General features: G+C 48.5%; 1 protein-coding gene across 1 annotated transcript in view; it reads right to left on the bottom strand.

Moving 5' to 3' along the window:
- Positions 1 to 6,542: 6,542 nt before the first annotated feature.
- The window catches only part of fer1l4 (fer-1 like family member 4), a 36,920-nt gene continuing 25,399 nt past the window's right edge, over positions 6,543 to 18,063 (bottom strand). The window contains exons 38-46 of the mRNA XM_066702159.1: positions 12,197 to 12,367; positions 11,704 to 11,858; positions 11,091 to 11,272; positions 10,893 to 10,978; positions 10,440 to 10,538; positions 9,824 to 10,065; positions 9,178 to 9,479; positions 8,495 to 8,595; positions 6,543 to 8,131 (exon numbers count right to left, since the gene is read on the bottom strand). Coding sequence (XP_066558256.1) covers positions 7,951 to 8,131; positions 8,495 to 8,595; positions 9,178 to 9,479; positions 9,824 to 10,065; positions 10,440 to 10,538; positions 10,893 to 10,978; positions 11,091 to 11,272; positions 11,704 to 11,858; positions 12,197 to 12,367 — 1,519 coding nt within the window. The 3' untranslated portion in view covers positions 6,543 to 7,950. The remainder of the gene's footprint in view (positions 8,132 to 8,494; positions 8,596 to 9,177; positions 9,480 to 9,823; positions 10,066 to 10,439; positions 10,539 to 10,892; positions 10,979 to 11,090; positions 11,273 to 11,703; positions 11,859 to 12,196; positions 12,368 to 18,063) is intronic.

Here is an 18,063-nt window from a genome sequence, read left to right on the forward strand (position 1 = left end):
CAATAACAAATGAATGCAATGCATCCCGGCGCTGGCTCCGTATCGCTGTCAGCCGCCTGCGTGACACTGACCCAGAAGAGTGCAAAACACACATGGGAAAAGCAGAGAGAGACACACAGACACAGCCAACGGCAACCCGCGTATAGAACAATAATGGTTCCTGTGGAGTGTTTTGCCGTTGTGTTTTGTTTTTTGGTCAGCCGGGAATGTTGGGGCCCAGGACAACTGTATAAGAAAGCCTCCCCCACTTTACAAACTCAATTCCTCCAGAGCCTGAGTCCGGGATAACTGTCCAGGGTGGTCCCTCCCCACTGTCGGTGGCCCTGGCAGCAACACCAACTCAGTCTGAGCAATTGATCCTAATTTAGGTGATCTGTCTCTGCAGGACTAGCTGAGCTCTGTCGAGCACAGCCCAACAGCACTAATACAGAGAGACTATCCATACAGGTCTGCATCCCAGTGAGCTTTACAGACAATACCTCTGCTGAATCAGCACCCAGGGCCTGAGCACCGGGCTCCAATAAAAACAAACATAAACCTCCACTGCTTTAATATTTCGGTGCTTCTCAGCCCCACACAGCGGTCTGAGTAGGGAGCAGTATTGACGGACCACAGTTTATACGCTGCAGTGAATCAGGAGATTAACCTGAGCCATCTTCGTACTGAATATAGACAGATACACCAAGGCACTGAGACGCACAGAGGGGCTCTTCACCACAGCGGGTTCCATGTGAAAGAATAGACAGGACTTCAGTGTTATATCTCACGATGAATCAGACAAGACAGGAAGTGCATCCACAGCCCCCTGCCTGCTATACCAGTGTTCACTTCACTGGTTTCCAGTGATCTGGAGCAGAATTAAGAGTGTCCCCTAGTGGTGTGTGAGCTCTGTTGCAGTCCCAGTAGAGCTGGGTGTTCCCTGACATCTCCAAACTGAGACCAAAGCACTTCCATATGACTGACAGACACCGGAGAGGCATGGCTGTTGGGACCTTTATTATTATAAAGATGATGGCTTTATTTTAGAAAATAGATACATTTTTTGATGGGAAGTCCAAAAATAAATGGTTTATGCATTTTGTCTTATTTTTGTTGTTCATCCAAAATGTTAAATTTTTTAACAACTCTGCTATGTATCATGGGTGTGTCAGGGGTGAAGAAGCTGAGAACAGAGAAAGTTTCCTATTGCGTCTATGTAATCTGAAGAACACTGCGCTGCCTATTGCAGAATATAAGGATGTATTTAAATATATATGTTTCTCTTTTAATGTTGCACAATGTTCCCATCCTGTTGCTCAAACGGAAATTAATGCTGAAATTGGAGTTCCCCGTGCGCGTGCCCTGCCCCTCGCCACACCTCTGCAGGGATTATGGTTTCTTAGAAGAGCTTTGTTTATGGGCACAAGATGATGAAATTCAACCAGGGAATAATAGTAATACTACTACTACTACTAATAATAATAATAATACTACTAATAATGAATAATTATAATAATGACAAATAAGATTTACGCAACAAGTCAGTGTTCTGTGGCCCTGGTCCTGAAGAGCCTCAGTGTTACAGCTTTATATGGCGACAAGTAGAGACCTGGAAAATAAGCTACATTAATGAATTCAGAGCTCAGCTGCAATACAAATCAGCAGACCCTGTAGGTCCCAGATCCACAGCCTCAGACCCCAGCACCAAATTGGCTCAGCACTCTAATTACGGTGGAGTATAGTATTGGAGTATGAAGTATTGCAACAGTATAGTGTTTTTGAGAAGATATCAACAATATTTTCAACAGTGAAACAGCTCTGAAAATGGGTCCCCTTGCTACTCAGAATCAGGACCTCTGGGTGTCTGGGTTTTAGTTTTTAACCAAGGTCTGGTTACTTTCATTAGATCCCTAAATTGAACTAGTGGACATAATTTTTTTCTTTCTTTTTTTTTTTCAGCTACTAAACAAAGTGAGAATGACCAGTCAAAATAACAAACTCTTTTAAAACTCTTTTAGGAGGACGATTATTTTTTAAAATATGTCCAATTACGATTTGTCAGTCCACTGAAGTAAACGGGCGGCTCAGCTGGGATCAGATTATAGAGAAATGTGGAGATATTGTGTTTTAATTCAATGTCTCTCTCTTCCAAATTGTCTAAGGAAACCTACAACCCAAACAAAACATAACAATACAAATTAATCCTGAAATAAATTGGCAGACGATGCTTCCAACACAAGAAGAGGTAGCCGTCTCTCACACAATGAAGTTCAATAACTCGCTCTAAACCGAGTTAAATCCCTCCAGGAGGCAGGGAGTGGTGCGGGGGAACTGGGATGCTTGCTGCAATCTTAAACTTATACAATGATTGGACAGAAATCGCCCCAGGAAATTAATCAGAACTTGCGGTATGGGGTGGGGGGAGGTGCAGAGAGAGGGGCTTGTGGACCAGAGGGGGTCTCGGCCGGGAACGGTTGCACGCTTTGTCTGAGGATAGGTGTTGGAATCTGGCTGGGAGGCTTTTCTTTCACCGTATATAATTGTGCCCGGGAGAAACACATTCGAATGTCTGTGGGCGAAAGTGTGTGCCAGAGGGATTAAGGTTAATTTGTGGTGTTATTGCTTGTTTCTGGGCTTCCCAGGAAAGCTAATTTAGACATTCTCTGCTGAAGCTGGAGGAGGAGGCCTCTGGATAGAGGGATAACCTCTGGAAAACAAATACATAATGAACTGGGGTGGGGGGCCGTGCTGTAATGTTATATTGTAATATTGACCTTTAAAAATATATACACATAAATTGAGTTCTAGAAGTTGAAATGGCCTTTTGCAAGTTATGTTACCTTTCAATCAATACAGTCATGTATGATTCGGGAAAGGTAGTGGCTCCAAATCAACCTGCATGAACCAACACGCTGACAGATGCTAACTGTAGTAGCCAATGCACAACACTAGAAGGTGTTCAATAAAACACGTAGGAGAGGGTCTCCAACCCCAATCTGTCTGGTTTACAGGAGTCTTAAATCAGTGGCTAAAGACTACGTTCATATTGATTAATTAAGTCCATTACTAGTTCAATTAGGTAATCATGATCTATCCTGTAATTAAAGCCAGAAGACCCTGCAGCCCCTGGGTCCAGGAACTGAGACGGCCAGGTTTGTACTAGTTTCCCATACAGTAAACGATGTGCTTCGTTTTCAGACAGGAAGGGTCGTCAAAAGCTCTGCACAACTTCCTCCACAAATCCAACCTATTGCGACTGTAAAGGCAGCAACTCCAATTCCCAGCTCCAATTGCTTCTATGGGGGCCAAAATGAACAACAATGGATCAAATAAATAAATGTCAGTAATGGAGCCCAGATGTAGACCGTAGCTGTCAGAACTCATTACAGCTCCACTCAGTCACCGCGTCGACGTCTGGTTCCCCACCGGGGTTCTGTCGTGGGCGGCTGGGAGAGCCAAGATGCATATTAATTAACCTGACCTTTCTCAAACCCCCGCCGCCACAAGCAGCACACCTGGCTCACCTGTTGTATTGCAACCTTCTGGGCTTTCAGACTGCAGTCACGGGGACGGAGAGACCAATGCCCCGGGGTCGGCCCTGCTGCTCGCCTGAGCCCCAGCATCGTGCCATATGCTCAACTCCCGCTTCAGTCATGACGTGGTGAAAAGATGGGCACTGTGCAGCTAAGAGCAGGACCAGGGGGAAGGATGCATGTTACACTGCTGGACAATGCAGACAATTGTAGACAGATGCACACACAAACACAGGTGTATGATGTCAGATATAGAGTTGTAAGCACACAGATTTTACACATTTGTTCCGAGTGCTGCCCAGGACACGCCAAGTTAGCATCTCATGTACACACCTTTTACGCTTTTTTTTCTTTTTCACTTCACTCAACGTCAAACATCTGTACTGCTTAATTTATTAATTATATATCTAAAAAACAAACACAAAAACACCACAAAAAGATCTGTACTGCATTTCTGTTGATCATAAATTAACATACACTTCCCTGATAATACACTCTGATACAGCATACTGAGATGTAGGCCTCTACTGACATACAGATCCAAGATTACAAGCTGATAGAACCTAAGATATACTCAACACTTACAATCTACAGCCGAGAAAAATAAAATAAAAAAAGACAGTAGAAAGATCCAACAGGATAGGTAAACAGGAGAAGGTACTGTGAATAAGAGTATTTAGGGAATTTTTTTCTGACCAAAAGTTCCATTACATTCAATTTAAGGTTTGAAAACTTTTAAACTCCATGGATTAATTTTCAGTATATTGAATGCTATGCGACCCACTCTAAAGGATTGAGCGGTTATAATAATAGAATGCTATAAAGTTATAGATATGGCATTTATTTCAGTAGCCTATAACACGGCTGATTTTAATTGTAAATGTGTAAAACATTGGAATACTTTGTTCCAACGGTAGACATTTAAAACTATAATCCATGTATAATATAGATTTATTTTAAATGCACATTTGTCAAAGGCAGTAAAGTGTGTGATTGTACATTATTTAATTAAATTGCTGAAATTAACAAATGTCCAATCATAAATTGAATTGCTGATATCAATATATGTAATTATTTATCATTTAAGGATTGCTGGCACTTTTCATAATGTAAAAGGGTCCAGGTCTATGGTATGTTTCTGTTACCTTCCTGCTAACATATAAACCAGAATCTTTTTTGTAACCTTTGTGCTAACTTACAGCAAGGTTGCAGCTAACAGCTACCTTGCTGCTACCTATGTAGATCCATTCTTGCAACCTTTATGGGTTGCTGCAATGTAATTACAATCTTGCCGCTATATTTCTGCAATAAAACCTTTTGTTGCAGAACACAACCAAGGAAAGAGGGAAGAAAATAACTATAACAACAACAATAACCACATGGGAGTAAAAAAACAGTTCAAAGCTTCATGAATTAAATGAAAAAATAAAACAAAAAAAGTTTGCACTCAAGCTCAGGAATCATTAAAAGCCAGTTTGACTGACACTTTCATTACAGCTGATCTGAACGGCTATTAATGCCTGACACGGCTCAGACACAGCCAGACGCCCACCGCTGACACCTCGCCTCCCCGGGAATGAAAAGATATTTGTGTCCTGTCAGGCAGGGGGAGGCCTCCTGCACCTCAGAGGCCGGCTCCGCTCAGTGCAACGTCATCGACACCACAGTGCTGGAGGTAAACTTCATGGGAAGAATACCAGCTCTGCTCCTCCAGCTTTGAATACCAGGTTTGTTTGTTTCAATTGTGTGTGTGTGTGTGTGTGTGTGTGTGTGTGTGTATGAAGCATTTAGAAATACTCATATATGAAGTAGTAGAACACTTTCAAATCATTTTTTAGGCCTCTCGCAGTCACCCCCCTGCACCCATCCGGAGACTGAAGCACATTACACAACGCCTCCAGTATGAGTTTTATTACCCAGTCAGTCATACTTCTCTTTAACCTCCATTTATGTGGTTTCTCTGACAGTAGACAGTCTGTGCACAGGTTGTGTGGCTGGATCAATAGACAGAGACAGGCAGACGGAGAGATGAAGAGAGATGTAGACAGATTGCATAAGTGCACAGCTTGTCCTGTTTTGAGTACCTCGTATGAGCATCTGCATGGGTGCACACGGAATAGGAGTACACACACGCACGCACGCACACACGCAGGAGAACAGCTAGTTTTCCAGCCCTGCAGTGACAGGGAGGGAGGGCACGTGATGACAGATTACAGGATTCACATTTCTTCCACATGTGCTGATTAATCCAGTCAACCCGAGTCATTCATATGGTTAGATGTGCGGTTTGGGGGGGTTGGGCAAGAACATATCACCACCATCTGTGCATTAACGGTGTGGTCGGGACTGTCGCCGTTCAGGTCTTCACTATTGGGCTCGTCACGTGACACTCCTTTATGTTCCCATTCCCTCGGAGAGACAGTCCAGGTGCATTGCAAGGAAACAGACAGGCCCTGTGAGCAAGCTTTCTCTCCATGGGTCTGCTTCAAGTTCACAACAAGCCGCTGACACAGTAAGATACCTCGTCGCTCTTTTCTCGAGAATGCAAAACCAAAAAACATGATCTACCACACACCTGGTTTACACGACTGTTGGGGCTACATCGATCTGTGTTGCATGAGAAAATCGCCCAACGGGAGCATCAGAAATACACAGGCAAATACAGCATCATGGCTCCAGGGCATCACTTTGTCTGTCTATATCAGACACAAGCTGCACGGCCAGTCACTGAAGGTGAGGTGGTGACTTTAACAGACGTGTGACATTACTGAAATGCCAACCGCAGTTCAAATGTCTATCTTCCACAAAAGCAACACTCTCGCTGCTCCGCTCTCCAGACAACCCTCTCCTTCTTTCGGCTCCACATCTTCCCAAAACACAACGACAGCTGTTTCCCTCCCCTCCGGCTCTCCTCACCCATGCTCGATACGCAGCTCTGTGCACAAACGTGTGACTGATGAAAATGAAAGCGGATGTGACCTCCTAACGTTCATAAAGGCAGTAACTGAATCATTTATTTCATTCACGATCATCAATATAAAATATGATTTATTCCTTCATTTATCCGTGTATAATTTCCACAAAACAATGACTTGATAACAAGGATCAATATTACATCTCAAAAACAAATAATATGTAGGTACCAAAAAAAAAACAGAGAGAGACAGAATTGATCTTTAGGCTAACGGGTTTGCAACGTGAAGAACGAGCCACAATAAAAGCAGAGTCTAACATTTTAGAGCCCAGGGAATGAAAATCGAAGGGACTGTGAAATATGGGTAGCTGGGGAAATGAAATACTGTGGTCGTTTTTATATGATAAAGCGCCACTTGAATGCTGTCCAACTCACTGCTTGCTGAATGGAAACATGAAGTGATGTGTTTGCATGGCTCTATGGCTCTTTACAACAGAGCCACTGCAGAATCGATAATGTCATCATACGTGATCATACCCTTCTTGCAGGTCACACCAAGCTAGTCTGGCAGCCTCTCGTGATTAATAGCAGAGGTGCGGCGGCTGAATAACACACAGTATTGACAGGTGTCTGCTGGAATGAACATCTTCAGGCTCTGCTGGGCAGCGCGATTCTCCGGGGTAAGGCACAGATCGACTCTGGAAATAGTACAGGGGTGATTTCGGTTTTGGTTTGTTCTCTCTCTGTGTGCTTTCTTTTTTGTCTGGTTTTGTATTTAAACAAATAAATAAGTAGATAAAGTGTTTGAAATGGACGAAATATTGAAACAGAAGCCTGATTGTTTTTTTGTTTTACAGATAAATAATAACAATAACATAAAACTGAGCCTCATCATATTAAAGTGAATATCATCCTTCTGCCCAATTGTCTGGGGTCGTAGCCTGCGTGGCACAGCAGTGGTGTACTGGCTACAGAGGTGTTGGGTCTGCCAGCTTCGTTTTATGCTGGGTGTTTATCCATCGCAACGGCGGGATGTCGGTGTCAGAACTGCTCTTGTGGATGAGACAGGGAACTGTAAAGTGTCTGACGGCAGGATGCTGGGACTCGTTCTCTCTCTCCCCCAGTTAGTGGAAGAAAAGAAATTCCAGTTCATCATTGGCAGTTCGCTTAGTCTTTCAGCTCCTTTTCTGAATCTAGACAAACTGTAACTCCGGCTCCTTGTGGGATCAAATTTGCCACAAATGGTAAATTGACTAATTGCGTGCAAGCCAATTACATTCATAGTTTTTTGTTGCATTTGGGTGTGGTCAAACATTTACAACTGTGATTAAGGCAGACCTTTTACATAAAAAGTCTTACCAGCTATTGTAAAAAAAAAAAAAAGTTGCAAACACATTAACCGTTTTACAGTTCCTTGGAGCTTGGGAGTTGCTAGGTGTTCTGAATGTAGTAGTCACAGCACTTGTAATTTTACAAACCACTCTGGTCTCTCCCATCCGTCCCCCCCACCCCCACCAGCGGCCCTCAGCCGTTGACGATGAGGCCACTGATCTGCCCAGGCAAGGTGTAGAGGATGAGGAAGAGGAAGAGTGTGAGGATGACCAGCACGATGAGGGCAATGATGTACTTCTTGTACTTCTTCCAGATGAAAAAGATGCAGGTCTTCATGGGGTTCACAAACCAGTTGAAGGAGGTCTTGGGGCGGCTGGACATGGGAGGAGAGAAATGGTGAGAACGTGAGAAGGAGAGAAAGGGAGGGGGAGGGAGAGAGAAAGAGAGAGAGAGTGAGAGAGATGGTAGGAGACACTATCGCACAGTCCCATCTCTCCACTTTTACAATACTGCATTATATTCGTCTCTATTCTTTTTCATAAAAATGTTGAATTGGCAAATTTGATGAGGCTGTTTAAGGTTTCATTGTAGTGCTGTAGTCAGTATAGCTTCCTGAGGTAAGGGGAGCATCAGTACTGTCAGTACAGTGCAGAGAGATGCAGAGGGCAGTAGAGTATTTATACTCAGGGCCTGGGGGCAGTACACTGCAGTACAGGGGTGCTGGGGCATTACTGACTTGGGCTTGTCCAGGGGCTCTGGTTCCTTGCGTGCTCGGCCCACAGGATTCTTCTCAGCCTCCTCAACTGTCACCAGCTGGAACTCCGCTTCCACCTTCCCCTGAAGAACACACAACACAGCACACTGTATACAACACAGTACACACAACACAGCATACTGTACAACACACAACAACCCCATGGCAATATACCCGACACTGAATTACACTACACACCACAAACTGCATCAGACTGCGCACAACTCACACTGCATTACAACAGGGATGATACACTACGTTACACTATGAACACCATGCTGTATTACATGGCACAGAAATACGAATATCACTACATACTACACTATACACAACTAGCACAGTATTACATTTGGTAGAACACACTAGGGAAAAAAGGTTTAAAATCACTAAAGACCTGTACAATGAAACTGCTATGAAACCCATTAACTCATGCAGCGAGCGACTGCCTCTATATTCGATTAGTTCGTGTGATTGTCCATAATGTATGAGGCCTGGAATATTTATGCCAAGCAGGAAACAAGTTTCTGAAGCCAAAGTCATATACCTATACATGATCACTTCAGTCTATCCAGATGTCAGTTATGCTGAAGTTCTGGATACCATTTTGCAATTCTCATAAGGGTTGAGTATTTCCAATGCAGGATGACCACCCAGCTGTCACTTACCATCAGGACGTAGGTGTTCCCGCTGGCGTCCACAAACTGGATGTCCTCTGGCTTCATCTCTCCCCTTTTGCCTTTTTTCTTCTTTTTCTTCTTCTTGTTCTTCAAGGCCTCCTCCGCCTCCCGCTCCTCCCTCTCTATGTCCTCCTGGCTCTTCAGCTTGATCAGGGGCCACCAGCCCTTCATCCTTTTGCTCCTGAAGATGGAGAAGCGTGGGCTGGCCTTGTCCTTGGCCATCTTGACGCTGCACTGGTCTGAGGACTTGGCCGCTCTCACCATGTCATTCAGACGCAGCTCAATGGACCCTGGTGGAAACGCAGAGAGAGATGAGGGGGATAAACCACAACAAAACAGAACATATGGTAATGCTCATCTTCTCCACATTCTTGTGCTATAAAATTATGATTATAATTTTTAGTCTGCATGTTCTCTTGTAAGATCTTTATTATTATGGCTCCAAAAACCCACCACTATAAACCTAGGCTTCCTTAAACAGCTCTCTTACAAAACATCATTATCAGGAATCTGGCATTCAGAGTGCCTGGCTTTGAAGCAGCAGGTGTTTCAAGGTGTTTCGTATTAAAGCGGCCTAGCTCTGCTCAACCAGGACCTCCGTGGGCCATTCCCCTGTGTGTTGGCCCACACTCACCCAGGAAGTCATTGGCACCGATGCGGTCGTAGTCCCAAACCTGCAGCACTAGCACAGCGGGCTGCCGGAATTCGGACTCATCCAGGGAGAAGATGGACTCCTTCTTCTTGTAGGTGAGCTCCTTCTCTGTGGGCAGGTAGTCGAAGCGAAACACAAACCTCCAGTTGAAGTTGCCCTCCCCCGTCAAAGAGTTGAAGTGGACGTCCGTCTCCTGCTTCTCATCCTCCAGCCCCTTGATCCAGCTGGACAGACGGGGAGAGGGGAAGAAACAGAAAAAATCACTGGGTTCAGACGATGAGGACAGAGCCGAAAGCAGAGACACATTCAGTCAATGAGGTCTGGCTTTGTCTTCCTCATAACGCTTGACCGAATGCGAAAGATCACTCTTTGTACCAATAGACCTAACACACTTCGCTATCTGTTTTTTTTTTTTTTAAGAAAACAATTCAGGCATCAACTAGTCAGCTAAGTGAGCCAGTTGGGCAAAACGATCTCCCCTTTCTCAGATAAGTGCCCCGTCTCCCCAGCCAGCCCTCCGAGCAGTGTGCGATTCCCGTAGCCCCTATGGGTCTGTTCATGCCTACAGGTCAGGGCGACTTGCAGAAACACGGCCTACCCTTTGATGTAGATGTCGCTGGACAGCTCCCCGGTGAACGGATTCACGTCATCCAGAACCACATCATCGGCGTTCCAAATGATGACACGCAACTCGTAGCTGGAGGACAGAGACAAAGTAAGGACAAAGGAAGGAGCACGTTAACTCAGCCACTTTAACTGTCCAGTGTAAGACACGTTACATACCTATCTAAACAACAGTCGCTTTGGCACGTTGACATTTTTACATTGAAACAAGGGGACACAACACTGGCTCTCAAAGGTCCCGATTCCTTTCAAGCCTGAAGCTGCAGGGGATTTGAAAGAGACTTGGAAAACCTATCGGGCTACATCCTGTAAGGACCAGTTACAGTGTGCAGCAGTGTCCCAAAGCTGAGTTTCATAGCTACTTTCAGAGTGAAACTCAATTTGCATTTTCAATGGCATTGAGGGGATGGTTTGAAGATGTGTTTACCTTATGGGGAGGCGGGGCTTGATGTTGACCGGGGGCGGGGCTGGCACATCCACAGGAAACATGTCAATCCACATGTGGACGTAACCCTGTGAGAAACGGCAAGACCACCTCAGACAGAATAATAGCAGAGGCACCTGTGCCAGTACAGTGCCAGTGTGCTCCAACCTGAGTTCAGAGTCACTACAGCGCCAGTCTCACCTGTGCCAGCCCAGGTTTTTCAGAGTTGAGCAACGAGCGGATCTCAACGTGCTCGGGGACCAGGGCGCAGGCACCCTCACTGAACTCCCTCATCTCGGCCCAGCGGTGCAGCACGCTGAGTGCCTTGTGCTCGTCCAACTCCAGGATGTCCTCCTCAGTCTTCTTGTTTTTCTTAACCAGCTCTGCAAGGAGACAGCGATGAGCCAGAGACGACTTCAAGAGTGTGACCCACTCCGTTTGGTGGAAGGAAAGCTTCCACCAAAAACTCACAAGAAGTTACAGGTTACCAACACAGTATGGGAATGCAGGTGTTAATTAAAGCAGGACACAGATAAACTGGGAGATTGTGTTACAGTCCTGCTATAATGGTTGGACCACATGATACAGAGGAATGTTTCAAAGTTCTAAATGACGGGCAACCCTTTCATACAGGGTCATTGTCATTCACATGTAAACCTAGTCACCTGTAATACTCCTCAGTATCAATACTCAGTTAGACAATATATCAGCACTTTTTGCAGCACTCCAATTTAAGGCCAATAGAGCCAGCAGGCCATACAGCACAGCCTTACAGATGTTACTTATATACGTAAGGGATGAAAGAGTGTCAGACCTTCTGGGAATGCCTCGTTGGGGACTTTAAATATCTTGTTGAGGACTTTCACTTCTGCCTCGCGGTATTCTGGTGAAGGGATCCCGTTCTTGCGGCACAGGTCAGCCAGGATGGCGGTCGGCTTCTTGGCATCGTGCCACTGATTGTAACCTTCCCTGCCAGGGGAAGAGCATGGGACATTAATGCACCCAGCCGCTGTACTCAACACACTTTACACAGCAAGACCAATAATAAGATCAATAAGACCATAGAAATGGCCCTTCAGTTGCATTTTGCCTGCTCTTTATTATTATTTTTTTAATATTCATAAATTATTTAACCTTAATGGCAGTTTTGACTACCTCACCACATTGTGCAGGGATTAAAAACTTATTTTTAGTTTTTAAAAACAGTTTAAAGCTTAAGTATTGGTCCGGCAAAGGCCATTGTGCCCCACTATTGAACCACCAGCCTGGTGAAACCCATCTGCACCCCTCCGCCCACTGTTACCCACTTGTCATAGTACAGTGCCAGGCCACAGGCCGCCCGGTGCCGGCTGTACAGACGGTTTTCCAGGTCGATCCGGGTCTCGCCGATCAGGTCATCTGAGCCCACCAGGTCATGATCGTAAACCATGAGGGAGAGCTCTGTCTCCAGGGGAAAGGACACCGTCAGTTCGAACACCCTGCAGAGGTGGGGAGAGCACAGGGTATCTCAGTGGCCTTGCAGCCGAAGGAGCCTGCACATCCATTGATTTTCAAATTGATTTTCACCCCTTGATCCCTGAGAGTAACTGCAACAGGTTTCACTGGTTTTAAAGACATAAAGCTCACCCTTTCAATTAAAATAGTAAATCTCTACTTAGTTTGGTAAAGTGTAAACGGCAAAAATAAATATGATCCGACATTTGCCAGTTGTTAATGAAAATGACCTACACCCTGGGGAACTGCTCTGTGTGTGCGACACACATGTTCCCAGTTTGCTCTCTGCAGAAAGAGCAAGTGCCCGTATTAGTAATAGAAGCAGGTCTTACTCTCCAATTGTGAGAGAAACCTTTGTCCAGCAGGGGGCATCGAACTGTATTTGACAGTCTTTTTCTTTTCCTTGCAGGGAGCTGATCCATCAGGCCAGACCAGACGAGACAGGGAGGTGCCGGTTGACAGAGCTGCAGAGTCCTGGGTCCTTGGAGCGGTCCGGAGGCCGAGGCAAGCGGAGATTGGGACGGACCGGGAGCGACAGGGGACCTAGCCAGAGGAGTTGGCGGACTCCTCACGGAGTGGGTCCCATCCAGAAGCCCGGCCGACTATTTACCCAGAGCCCGGCCTGACCAGGACTGCTCCCCGCTGACGTCACTAGCCAGGATCCAGTAGAGGCCTCGGATTCCAGGGACCGACCAGGCCGATCGGCGAACATCCCTGAGGGAGGCCTCCTGCAGCCAGGGCCCGGACTTCTCCCCACAAGGCCCGCTCCCTGCAAGAGCCCCGGAGGTGGAAGCTGCTCCCCAGCCAGGTGGACTTGCACCGACCTCCGGATTGAGAGCCTCTGGACCCTTCTCCCAGGTAGGAAAGTGCAGCATGGCCCAGCGAACCGCCGGTGTGAGGCACCACAATGCGGTGCGCTTCAGCCGTGAGGCTGGAGCCGAGACCGCGGCCCTCACCCGGCTGGAGTTCAGCAGGTCCGTGCTGCAGAGGGGCCTGGGCTTTGCCCCTTCTGAGCTGAACTGCGTGGTGAAACTGCCTGGACCTAGGGACGTGTTTGAGGTGAGTTTTAAGAACCCTCAAGTGCTGGAGTGTTTTTGGAATATCTATAGAGAGAAAAAAGATAGTATGCCCCTGAGTGAATTTGTGGTCGACGCCCTGACTGATAGAGAAATTAAAATTGTTACTATTCAGTTTTATAACGAAGCAGTGGCAGAGTACGATGTAGAGGTATGGCTGAGGAGACACTGTGAGATCCTGTCAGAAAGCAAGAGAGTCAATGACGAGGATGGGGTTTGGACCGATGCTCGATGGTGGCAGGTGCGCCTGCAGGTGAAAGTGGCCGCCATCGGCGGAGTACGCCACCTGCCGAGCACCGTAGTTTTAGGTGCAAATAGGGGGCTTGTCTTTTACCATGGCATGCCCAAATTGTGTAGGAACTGCGGGCCCTAGGTCATTTAGCCGCAGCCTGCACTGTTATGAAGTGCAAGGTCTGCGGCGGAGAACATCTGAGCAGGGCCTGCAAGCAGGAGAGGGCCTGCAACCTGTGCGGTGGAGGAGGGCACCTTTTTAGGAATTGCCCCTCCTCCTATGCAAATAGGGCGCGGGCCCTTGGGGGTGATGGAGAGACAGAAAACCAAGTGGAGGCTCCTTTAACGCAGATTCCCCTAGACAGGGGTAGAGAGGAAACAGTCCTCAGGAGTCTCATAGGCTCCCTCTCCGACTCTGGGTCGGAAGTGGAGGCAGAGGGGGAGTGGACAGTTGTGGTGGGGAAGAGGAGAAGGATGGAGAAGAGGAGCATGGGTGGGGGGGTGCGAAGAGCAAGAGGTTCAATTCTGCTGGCTCTCCCCCCCCGCCCCCGCTGCAGAGACCTCCCCCTCTCAGTTTTACACGCCCCACTCCGAGTCCAGAGCGGAGAGTTGTGGGCCTTCTCCACTCCCCCCAGTGGGCAGCCTGGTGGAGGACAGGCCCCAAAATAGTAACATCCCTCTAGCCCCACGACCGAGACTCTCTCAGGGGAGGGGACAGGTATGCCCTCCTGGCAGTAGTGGGAGAGCCGCAGGTCCTCAGGAGAGGAGAGTCAGCGCCAGTGTCTTCTGCCAAGAAGACCTCAGGGCCGCAATGGCAGAGTCACTGGCGCTGAGGGAGGAGGCCTGCGGCAACAGACAGCCGGGAAGGGAGAAACCACCCCCTCCCCCACCCTTAGTTAAAAGAACGACTAGCGGGGTCTATCCAGTCCTCTCCTCAGTCGCACACAAGGCCTCTGCTCTGCTCGTCGGGCCTCGGCTACAAGGGAACCAGGGAGAACCTCCAGCACCGCGGGCCCTGAGCCCAGTGGAGTTTCGCCAGCCTTACCGGGTGGCGGGAGCCAAGCCCCCCCCATAGTCTTCCTAGAGGATCAAGCGGTGAGGCTAATGGTTGAAATGATGGGTGCAAGCGCTAAGCTAGGTGACGGAGAAGAGAGAAGTGGGGAAGAGGAGGGATTCTTTACATGATTGTTACGGAGCGGGTAATTGCCCTCACTACCATTATGGCTTTAACAATTATATCTATAAACGTGAGGAGCATCGCTGAGGTGAAAAAGAGGGCCGATGTTTTAAACTCTCTGGATGGAATGAAAGCAGATATTATCTGTTTACAGGAGTGCGGCATCCCGTTCCAAAAAGAATATAAAGATCTCTGGGACACTTGGACCCTAGGTGATTCCTTCTGGTCGGGGTCCAATGTGTCCCGAGCGGACGGGATTGCCGTACTCCTGAAAAACCCATTCATAGAAGTAAAAAAATTTAGGGTGATAGAGGCGGGCAGGTTGGCCAGCCTCGACCTTAAATACAAGGGGGCTGTATTGAGGCTGGTCAATGTCTATGCCCCCACCAGCCAGAGAGAGAGAGTCCTCAGCTACGCCCGCTCCTGATCGGCACCTTACCGGTTATCATTTCAGGTGATTTCAACTGTGCTCTGAGGGATGTAGACCGGAGTAAGCCCCGCAACGATAGATCCAGCAGGGACCTGGCTGCGTTCGTGGAGGACTTTGAACTGTGAACCTGGTCCCCTTGTTCACCTGGGTGAGTTCTTCTGGCTCCTCCTTCTCCAGGATAGATCTCGTCCTCCTCAGTAAGCCACTGGAGAGGACCGCCATGTCCGCCGGCGGTCTTCTTTTCAGACCACGGGCTCCTGACGACAGAGGTGCTCATTCTGAGCACACAGGAGTCGGGGCCTGGGGTCTGGAAGCTCAACACCTCTCTGCTCGATGACCCTCGTGTTATTAAGACCTTTAGCAGATGCCTCGAGGAGTGGAGGACCCTGAAGGACCTTTTTGATTCTCCCATAGAGTGGTGGGAGGTGGTGAAGAAAAGGACCAAGGGCTACTTCATTCAGCTGGGGAAACGGAAAGCTTGCGAGAGGCGGGCGAGATATTCCCATTTAAACGCCCGCCTCCAGCGCCTGAGTCTTTTACAGCTCAGAGGCTTCGACCTAGCTGAGGAGGTGGCCCGGGTCAAACTGAGTCTCTCCGCCCTCTATCGGGAGGAGCAAGAAAAGATCAAGGTCCTTTCCAGGGTCTGCATGGAGGGGTCATGGAGGACGACGAGAAGTGCAGCTGCTTCTTCTTCAAGAAAACGAAGGAGAGGTGGCCTGCAATGTCCTCCATGATCGACTCCTCGGGGCAGGAGGTGGAGGGCAGAGAGGCTGTTGAGACAGTGGTGCGGGACTTCTACAGGGAGTTGTACGATCAGAAGGTGGTGGATCAAAATCTGATCCATCACTTTCTGTCCCTGTTGGAGTCCCGCAACGAGAGGGACGAGGAGGCGGAGGAGGATCCAGAGATCAACACCACTGAACTTTCCCAGGTGATAAAGAGTCTTAACTCTGGAAGGACACTGGGTCCCGATGGGATCCCTGCTGAATTCTATAAGATCTTTTGGGAGGTGCTTAACGAAGATCTGGCTCAGGTCTTGGGGTCGATGTACAGAGAGGGTAGACTGGCCCCTTCTATGAAGAGGAGTATCCTCTCTCTTCTTCATAAGAAGGGAGATCAAAAGGATCTGAGGAACTGGCGGCCGATCAGCCTCCTGTGCACCGACTACAAGATACTGGCCAAAGCACTGACGCTCCGTCTGCAGTGGCCACTCCCTCAAGTCGTGGGTCCCGACCAGGTCTGTGGTGCCGGGGGAGATCGGTGGCCGACAACGCCATGCTGCTCAGGGATGTCGTGGCCTACTCGAACGAGAGAGGGCTTCCCCTGGTCCTAATCAGCCTGGACCAGGAGAAAGCCTTCGACAGAGTGGGCCACGAATACCTGCAGCTCGTTATGGAGAGGATGGGTCTCGCTCTTGGCCTGAGGAAGTGGGTTAAGATCATCTACAGCGGCCTAAGCAGCAGGGTCCTTGTGAACCGCCACCTGACCGAACCATTTCCGGTCAGGTCGGGGGTCCGACAGGGTTGTCCCCTGTCGGCCCTGCTGTACGTCCTCTGTCTGGAGCCGTTCATGCAGGCGATCTGCCGGGACGTCCGCGTGACAGGTTTCCATCTCCTGGGTTCCGGCGGAGAGCAACTGAAAGCCCTGGCCTATATGGACGATGTGGCCGTCCGTGGCCAGGGTTGAGGAACTGCTGGACGGCTTCTGCAGGGCGACGGGGGCCGCTGTCAACAAGGCCAAGAGCGAGGTCTACCTCTCCAGAGCATGGCCTGTCGGCCGGGGCCCGCCGACCGTGTTCCCTGTGAAGCCGTCCATCAAGGTTCTGGGGATCACGATCGACAGGACGAACACGGGCACCCGGAGCTGGGAGGAGGCTTTATCTAAAGTCCAAAGAAAGATCCACGGCTGGAGCACAAGGACCTTGACGATGGCCGGTAAGGTGTTGGTCGTAAAGGCCATCCTCTTCCCGATACTCCTCTACGTAGGAATGATCTTCCCCCCAGACAAGGTTGTCGCAAAACTAGTGACCAGTATTATATTTCGGTTTGTCTGGGGGAGCAAAATTAAGAGAGGCTGAAGAGAGTGCAAATGGTGAAGGGTACCCTGGATGGAGGCAGGGGGGTCCCGGACGTTGTGCGGCTGATAAAGGACCAGGGGCTGGCCTACGTGGTCAAGAACATCCAGGCTGCTGGCAAGAAAGTGAGTTTTATGAACCGCTTCTACTTTGCCAGCAGCCCGAGACCATTCGGCCTCTGCGCCATGGACAACACCAAGCCGCACTCGTGGGATCCCCCGCCGTTCTACAGGGCGCTCCGAGCTTTTGCGCTCGAAGTAGGCCTCCATAAAGTCGTGCTGGCCTCCTGGGATTATAAGACCATCTGTAGCCAGATGAGATCTACCCAGGAGACCAGCCGGATAGAAGATTTCCCTCCCGAAACCTGCCGGTTTATCTGGGCTAAAGCTACGCACGTTTGCCTCACGAATACGCAGAAAGATGTCTCCTGGATGACTGTGAGTCAGTGTCTCCCCACCCGAGTGTTCATGCACAGAAGGGGCCTAGCCCCTTATGACATCTGCCCTTACAAGGGTTGCCTGGGGAAGGAGACGGAGGCTCACATCTTTAGAGATTGCCCCTCCGCCTACAGAGTCTGGCTCCTGTTTTCTCCGTTCCTCCACAGGTTTGCCTTTCCTGCGCGGGCGACCGCCCAGCAGATCTTATATTGTCCAGCCAGGGGATTAACATCTTCCACCCTGAGGTGCTGGTGG

Source organism: Amia ocellicauda, chromosome 4, assembly GCF_036373705.1.
Source record: "Amia ocellicauda isolate fAmiCal2 chromosome 4, fAmiCal2.hap1, whole genome shotgun sequence".
Taxonomy (NCBI): domain Eukaryota; kingdom Metazoa; phylum Chordata; class Actinopteri; order Amiiformes; family Amiidae; genus Amia; species Amia ocellicauda.